Source organism: Arachis hypogaea, chromosome 13, assembly GCF_003086295.3.
Source record: "Arachis hypogaea cultivar Tifrunner chromosome 13, arahy.Tifrunner.gnm2.J5K5, whole genome shotgun sequence".
Classification (NCBI taxonomy): Eukaryota; Viridiplantae; Streptophyta; class Magnoliopsida; order Fabales; family Fabaceae; genus Arachis; species Arachis hypogaea.
Window position 1 is genome coordinate 56,797,295 of NC_092048.1, and position 8,432 is coordinate 56,805,726.

At 27.7% G+C, this 8,432-nt stretch overlaps 2 protein-coding genes across 2 annotated transcripts; both read left to right on the forward strand.

Annotated features, from left to right (window-relative positions):
- The first annotated feature begins 5,574 nt into the window (after nt 1-5,574).
- LOC112734612 (uncharacterized) lies at nt 5,575-6,728 on the forward strand. Its single transcript, XM_025784007.1, has 3 exons — nt 5,575-5,735; nt 5,838-6,016; nt 6,115-6,728. Exons 1-3 carry the CDS (start codon nt 5,575-5,577, stop codon nt 6,726-6,728), a joined length of 954 nt encoding a protein of 317 aa, XP_025639792.1.
- A 159-nt stretch (nt 6,729-6,887) lies between these two features.
- Nucleotides 6,888-8,060, forward strand: LOC140177620 (uncharacterized). The gene has a single exon (XM_072210755.1). The coding sequence runs from the start codon at nt 6,888-6,890 to the stop codon at nt 8,058-8,060; it is 1,173 nt and encodes a 390-aa protein (XP_072066856.1).
- Nucleotides 8,061-8,432: the final 372 nt, after the last annotated feature.

Here is an 8,432-nt window from a genome sequence, read left to right on the forward strand (position 1 = left end):
TTTCTTCATTAAATAAAGTGTAAAATTATTTTTATATGTTTCTTTGATTAATTACAGTTGACAATATAACAATGGAAGATTCACGTGGAAGTGGTCGACGAATTTGGCAAGACTATGCCAGACAACGAAAAACACCAGAAGGCGTGACAGTTACCGAGAGAGTATTAGACGAGCAAAACAAATTGATACATCAAGTGGACCAACTAACATGGCAACACCATTACAAGATATCACAAATATATCCCCTCAACAATATTCTGTATCAGGTACTCTAAGTTATACTTCCCATTAATAAATTTATGTTGTTAGTTTATCATTTAATATGAATTATTTTTTACGATATATCTATGTTACTGGACTCTTAGTACGTACCAATTATGTATAATTTATTTCTTGAGTGTACCCTTAAATTATCAAATTACATTATTTTCATCTTAATAATAAATTTTTTACATATACAGATACTCACAATAACACCAGAGTTGGTTCAAGTAATATACCAAACAGTCCAAATATGGGTAGAAATCTTATATATTTATATTTATATTTATTTAATTAATAATAATTTATTTTTCTTTAAATTTTGATTCAATAAATCTTTTATTATTGGCCTAAATAATATTATTATATATATTATTATATTGTCTTAAATGTTCTTTACAACATTATAATCTCAGTCATTATTAAATAGTTTAATAATTTTTTAATATAATATCATTCAAATATAAAATTTTTATAACTGGATTATTATAAGAAAAATATATATATTCAATGTTTAATAATATATTTGTTATTAAATTTTTTGATTCTATAACAAAAAAAACTTAATAGATAATTCTGGTATATTTTTTTTAACTCTTTTTCTACAATTTAGTTTGCCATTTAATTTGAATTATTTCTACAACATCTCTAAGTTACTATACTCTTGGTATTATTTATTTGTAATTTATCTACCAAATGTACTCTTAAATTCTCAGCATACATTATTTTCATGTTAATAATAAATTTTTTAAATATTTAGATACTCATAATAAAAACAAAACTGATTCAAGTAATAGACCAAATGGTAATAAATATGGGTAGGACTCCTGTATATTTTTTTAATTAATAGTAATTTATTTTTTCATAAATTTTGATTCAATAAATCATGCATTATTGTCCTAAATAATATTATTATAAGAATAAATAAAATGTTCTCGCGCCGTATCATTATAAAAAAAAAGAGGAATATTAGGGGTAGCAGATTTTGTGAGTTGTAGCCATCAACTAGCCATCAATAGTGTATTTAATGGTGTGAGATTTCATCTAATGATGGAGAATCACTCATTTTCTTTTTGCTGGCTAAGTGCTGGCCAGATTTTAATAAATCTGTTGGTCCCCTAAACTTTCTCATAAAAAAATTATATTAGATATGTGTTTAATAATATAATTGTAACTTAAATTTTTTCACTATATAACAAAAAAATTAGTTGATAATTTCGATATTTTTTTTATACTTTTCCTTCTAAAAAATAGATATATCAGAAGTGGCAATTTCTTCACTATATAAATTTAAATTGATAAATTTATTATTTTAATATAATTATTATGCTACCAATTTAATATAATTTTTATATTCACGAATTACTTATCTCTAAAGAAAAATTATACACTGTTAAATATAATCATTTAAAATACATTATTGTCGTTCTCAAACAGTCCAAATATAGGTAAGAATTCTATATATTTATATTTATTTAATTAATAATAATAATTTATTTTTTCTTAAATTTTGATTTAATAAATCTTTTATTATTGGCCTAAATAATATTATTATAGATATCATTATATTGTCTTAATGTACCTTACATAATTATAAAATCTCAACTATTAAATAGTTTAATAATTTTTAATATAATATTATATACAAATATAAAATTTTTATAACTGTATTATTATAAAAAAATATTTGTTTAATGTTTAATAATATATTTGTTATTAAAATTTTTGACTCTATAACAAAAAACTTAGTAGATAATTCTGGTATATTTTTTTTAATTTTTTTTCTACAATTTAGATTGTCATTTAATTTGAATATTTCTACAATATCTCTATGTTAATGTACTCTTAGTACTATTTATCTGTAATTTATCTACCGGATGTACTCTTAAATTCTCAATATATATTATTTTCATGTTAATAATACATTTTTTAAATATTTAGAAACTCATAATAAAAGCGAAACTGATTCAAGTAATAGACCAAATGATAATAAATATGGATAGAACTCCTATATATTTATATTTATCTACTTAATAGTAATTTATTTTTTCATAAATTTTGATTCAATAAACCTTCCATTATTGACCTATATAATATAATGTTATTATAAGAATAAATAAAATGTTCTTACGCCGTATCATTATTAAAAAAATTATATTAGATATATGTGTTTAATAATATAATTGTAACTTAAATTTTTTCACTGTATAAGAAAAATAATTAGTATTTCGATATTTTTTTTGTACTTTTCCTTATCAAAAATAGATATATCAGAAGTATTAATTACTTCACTACATAAATTTAAATTGATAAATTTACTATTTTAATATAAATATTATGCTACCGGTTTAACATAATTTTTCTATTCACGGATTATTTATCTCTAAAGAAAAATTATACACTGTAAAATATAATCATTTAAAATACATTATTGTCGTTCCGATAATATGATTGCTATTATTCAGATGCTCATAATAATAGTGGTCCAATTAATATCTAATAGAATTTTACATTTCATATCTTTTTAAATATTCTACAATTCTTTTAAACGTTTTATTTAATACACAAAAAAGGTTAAAATATTTTTAATACATATATATAACATTGTAAAAAATAAATGATAATTTCTTCACTTAATAAATTTATTATACGGTTACACTTGAATTATTTTTCAAATGATAACTTTTTACAGGAACTCAAACTGCCTATCATATATTTGTATTTTACGGTCACTATCTATTTTTTTAGTTATTCAGAGTTTGGATAATTATGATATTAATGGGTATTCTACGTATTCTATTACTTCCAATCAATTTAATTTTGCATGATTTGTTTCTTATATAAAGTAACCTCTCAATTACCACTAATACTGTACAGACTTAATTTAATGAACAATTTTATAATTTTGTTAATGTGTTCTTTTTACATACTATCAGAAATTCATGGAAATAGATCTGATCAAAACAATAGACGTGAAAAAAATATTACTAGTTAGTATTGTACTTTTTTTTCTTTATATATTTAGTATTGTGACATAATTTTAATAGGTAAATAAATTTATAAAAAAATATTATTTTATTCTTATATGTTAGCATATTAATGTATTCATAGTAAACATTAAGTGTGAGCATAATTGATGTTAAAAAAAATATTTATTTAAGATCATTACAAGAACCAATTATAAAAAAAGAGTGCCAGTGTTTAACTAAAAAAAAAATTAAAATGTATATACAAAAAATTATAAAAACTAATAAAATACTTAAAATATTTATTTGCCAATTAAAATGAAAAATATATAAACTTTAGCGAAAACAAAAAATAGGTAATTTAAAAAATTTTATATTTTGTTGAATCATTTTGTTATAATTCACACAAACATGACAAAATAAAAAAAATTAAATAAAATGTTAAAAAATTTAATTATTTAAGATCATTACAATAACCAATTATCAAAAAAGAGTGCCCGTGCCTAACAAAAAAAATTAAAATCTATACAAAAAAAATTTATAAAAACCAACATAATACTTAAAATATTTATTTGCCAATCAAAATGAAAAATATGTAAACTTTAGCGAAAATAAAAAATAGTTAATTTAAAAAATTTTATATTTTGTTGAATCATTTTATTATAATTCACACAAATATGACAACATAAAATAATTAAATAAAATACATTTTAAGAAATACAATAAATAATAAAAATTAAAATGATAACTCTAAGCGAAAGCATACAAAATAAAAATTATTAGAAGTAATAGAACAAATAAAATATGAACCAATATTATCGTCATGTATTGTATTATTTCGACCAATAATATCTAAACATTTAAAAAACATGAAATAAAACATACAAACTAAAAAATTTGGACAAAAGCAAAAATCGTCATACCCTATATAAGATAATTAACTAAAAAATGTTATAAGACAACTGATGCAACAGAGAACTTTATACAAAAAAAAATTATGATATATAAAGATAGCATTTTAAAAAAAATTATTTATTTTAGACTCAAACTATATTGTATTGACTATTTAATCTAAAAAAAAATAATCCATGACAAACATAGTGTTACCATATAAACAAAAACATATAATGGAATAAGGAAATAATAAACATTTAAAATAATATAATGTTGTTATAGATCGTATGTGATTTTAACTTGGTTATAACAGTTTCGAATAAAAGGTTTTAAACAAAATGATTTTATTAAAAAAAGAATAAAACTATTTTGCTACACAATAAATAACATTTTTTTATAATTAAAAGAATAAAAACATTTACTTAACGAATAAAATACATCTTTAGAAAGAATAAAATAAAATATTTTATAATTAAAGTTGTTAAATACATCTGAATGACAAAATTTAAAAAAATAAAGTCAAACATCACAATATTATACAGTGTAACAAAGTGAAAAAATAAATTATTGAAACATCACTTAATTATTTAATGGTTACTTATCTCTTTTTTATGATGACCACTATAAGTAATTCTTTGTATTTATAATCAACAAAGAACTATTTTTAGTTGTTACAAAATTCATCATTTTCTGATTTTTATTATGAATATAACCAAATATATGTTAATTTAATACGAGTACAGAAATTAGACAAAATATTCGAGTATCCCATAATTGTGCTCGAAATTTTCAAGAGGATGCAACAATAATTCGAACTCCGCTACCAATCCCAAGGACATGTTATTACTGTAGCGCACGTCTATTTTACCATGAGACGTTCGAAATGTGCTGTAATGGGGGAAAAGTCTCTCTTCCCCAAGTAAATGCTCCTCAGGAATTGTTGGAAATCTTCCTGGACCCCTCTGCAAAAGGAAACCATTTTAGAAAACATATTCGTGGATACAATCATGTATTTTCCTTCACTTCGTGTGGTGTGCACATGGACGAATAACTGGCTATAACAGGTCGAGGTATATATACATTTCGTGCTCAAGGCTCAATATATCACAATATAGGGAGATTTTATCCGGATCAGGGCACGCGGCCACAGTTTTTGCAACTGTACATATATGATACTGAGCACAAGTTGCAGAATAGGATGCTGGAGAACACACAACTACATGAAACATTGGTTTTCAAGTTACAACAATTGCTACACCGGTATAATCCTTTTCTCCATGTGTTTCGCCAGCTTGCACAACGGTCAGATGTACATGAGTGTAGTTTGGTCATTAGAGAGCGACCTGCTAATCAGCCACAAATAGTCTTCCAACTGCGTCGCATGTAGCAGCTATAATTGTTGGTGATGACGTTAAAACAATGATTCGTGGGTGAGATATCAAGGTGCAAACTCATGCTGGTAGCCTACGAAGGATTCAGGAATTCGTTGGCTATTACGATTCACTACAATATCCTCTTCTTTTTCCATTTGGAACTCATGGATGGGATATCAGTACCCGAAGTCAAAGTGGCGGCAAAGTATCATGCCGAACATATAATAGTTATATGCTCCAGGTACAAATCCCCATTTCTTACGCAGTATAGACTTCAATAAAATTCTGCCAAAAAATTGATCAATGTATCTAATCATTTTTGCAAATTCTTAAAAATTTATAGCCCCGATGATTATTCTACCGTATTGCAAGCAGGGCGACTACTACAACAATATGTTATTGATAACTATGTGAAAATTGAAACCGGAAAGTTAAGATGGGTTCGAACTAGACAGAAGAAATTACGGGCTGAATTATACCAAGGTTTACAAGATACTTTGCACACAAGTGAAACCAATGCAGGTAAATATTGTTGTATCTAATTGCTACTTCGAAAATCATTAAGAATCACCCAAAATAATTATTAAAACTAATATATTTCTCTATACATTTGTCTTCAGAAAATGTTGGAAGAAAAAGAACAATATTACCATCGTCGTTTATTGGTAGCCGTCGCGACATGACCCAACGATATGAAGATGGAATGGCGATTGTTCTTAAAGAGGGCAAGTCAGATATTTTTTTCACAATGACATGCAATTCATCTTGGACTGAAATAACTTCAGAACTCAACCCAGTTCAAACTCCACAAGATCGTCCAGATCTAACAACAAAAATTTTTCGAGCCAAATTTGAACAGCTGAAAGAGGATGTAATTACTAAGGGTGTCTTGGGAAAGGTGAAGAGCTATATTTATGTCACTAAGTTTCAAAAAAGAGGGTTGCCACATGTACATATGTTACTAATCTTAGAAAAAAATGACAAGTTAATTGACCCGGAACATTATGATAGTTTGATACGTGCAGAGATACCATCTAAAGAAGTAGAACCACACCTACATGATGCGGTGCTAAAACATATGATTCATGGTCCTTGCGGTACACTTGATCAATCTTCACCCTGCATGAAAAATGGCCAATGTAAACGCAACTACCCAAAAGAGTTCGCAGCAGAAACACGAAGTGGTGACGACTCATATCCGCAATATAGGCGACGATTCGACACTCCAGTATAGATTAACCAAAATGTCACGGTTGACAATAGATGGGTAGTTCCGTACAACCATTGGCTACTACTAAAGTATGATTGCCATATTAATATTGAGATATGTAGTAGCATCAAGAGTATAAAGTATCTCTACAAATATTGCTACAAGGGTCCAGACCGGGTTGCAATGGAAGTTCACAACGGTTCTAATGTTGACGAGGTCCAACAGTTTGTTGATGTAAGATGGATTGCTGCTCCAGAGGCATGTTGGAGAATATTTAAATTTAACCTTTACCGAATGTATCCATCAGTGGAAAGGTTACAAATTCATTTGCCAAATCAACATCAAGTGAGCTTCTATGATCACCAAACCATTCCTGAAATACTTAATGATGATTATTTCTCTAGAACAATGCTCACTGAGTTCTTTGTCCTAAATCGTGAGGAGGACCAACAATCTAGGCATCTTTTGTACAGGGAAATTCCAGAGTATTACACTTGGCACAACAAGGAAAAGGAATGGCGTCGGCACAAGACACAGAGGAGATCCATCGGTCGAATTTATACTGTATCACCTTCAGAAGGAGAAAAATTCTATTTGTGTATTCTGTTATCTAATGTAAGAGGACCAATCAGTTGGGATGACGTGCTAACAGTGAATGGGGTCCAATATTTGTCCTTCAAGCAATCTGCTCAACACCGAAGATTGTTAGAGAGTGACAGTAGCATCCGTGAGTGTTTGGTTGAGGCTTCTGTTTTACGATTGCCATGTGCTTTACGAAGGTTGTTTGCAACCATCTTAATATTTTGTGAGCCTACAGATGTAAGAAGCTTATGGGATGAATTTTTTTCATATATGGTGGATTATTATCCGTCAACCAGCACCACAACAGCCTTAGTGTTCACAAATCAGCTACTCAGGGATATAAATGATATACTTCTTCAGCATGGAAAACAGATTACACAATACGATTTGCTAGCTCTAACTCATGAAAATGACAATGACAACTCGATACCCAGAGTTATCCAAGAAGAATTGTCTATCGAAGTACCCCGGGAAGACCTGTGTTCCGTAGCAAGATTGAACAATGATCAATCTAAAGCTTTCAAGTGCATTATGAATACAATTGATCAAAGAGAAAGTGGAGTGTTCTTTGTTGATGGGCCAGGAGGATCAGGCAAAACATTTCTTTACAGAGCTATAATTGTAAAATTGAGAAATAAGGGTCATATTGTCTTGGTAACTGCATCATCAGGAATAGCCGCAACATTATTGCCTGGGGGTCGAATAGCTCATTCTAGGTTTAAGATCCCAATTAATGCAGAACCATCATCCATTTGCAACATAAGCAAACAATAAGATCTTGCAAAGCTGATTAGACAAACAACGGCAATCATCTGGGATGAAGCACCTATGGCAAATAAAGAATCGGTGCAATTATTAGACCACACTCTGAGAGATATATTAGCAAACAATATGCCATTTGGAGGAAAAGTGATGGTGATGGGAGGAGATTTCTGCCAAGTACTGCCTGTCGTACCGAAAGGTAGTAAGTCACAAATGATTTCAGCTTCTATAGTTAAGTCTTATTTATGGGCTTCCACTAAAATTCTCTATTTGCGAAAAAATATGCAATCTTCTAATGATCATGTTTTTGCTGAGTATCTAATGCGCATTGGTGATGGAATTGAGCCCACCATACATGAAGACTTTGTACGGATACAAGCAAAT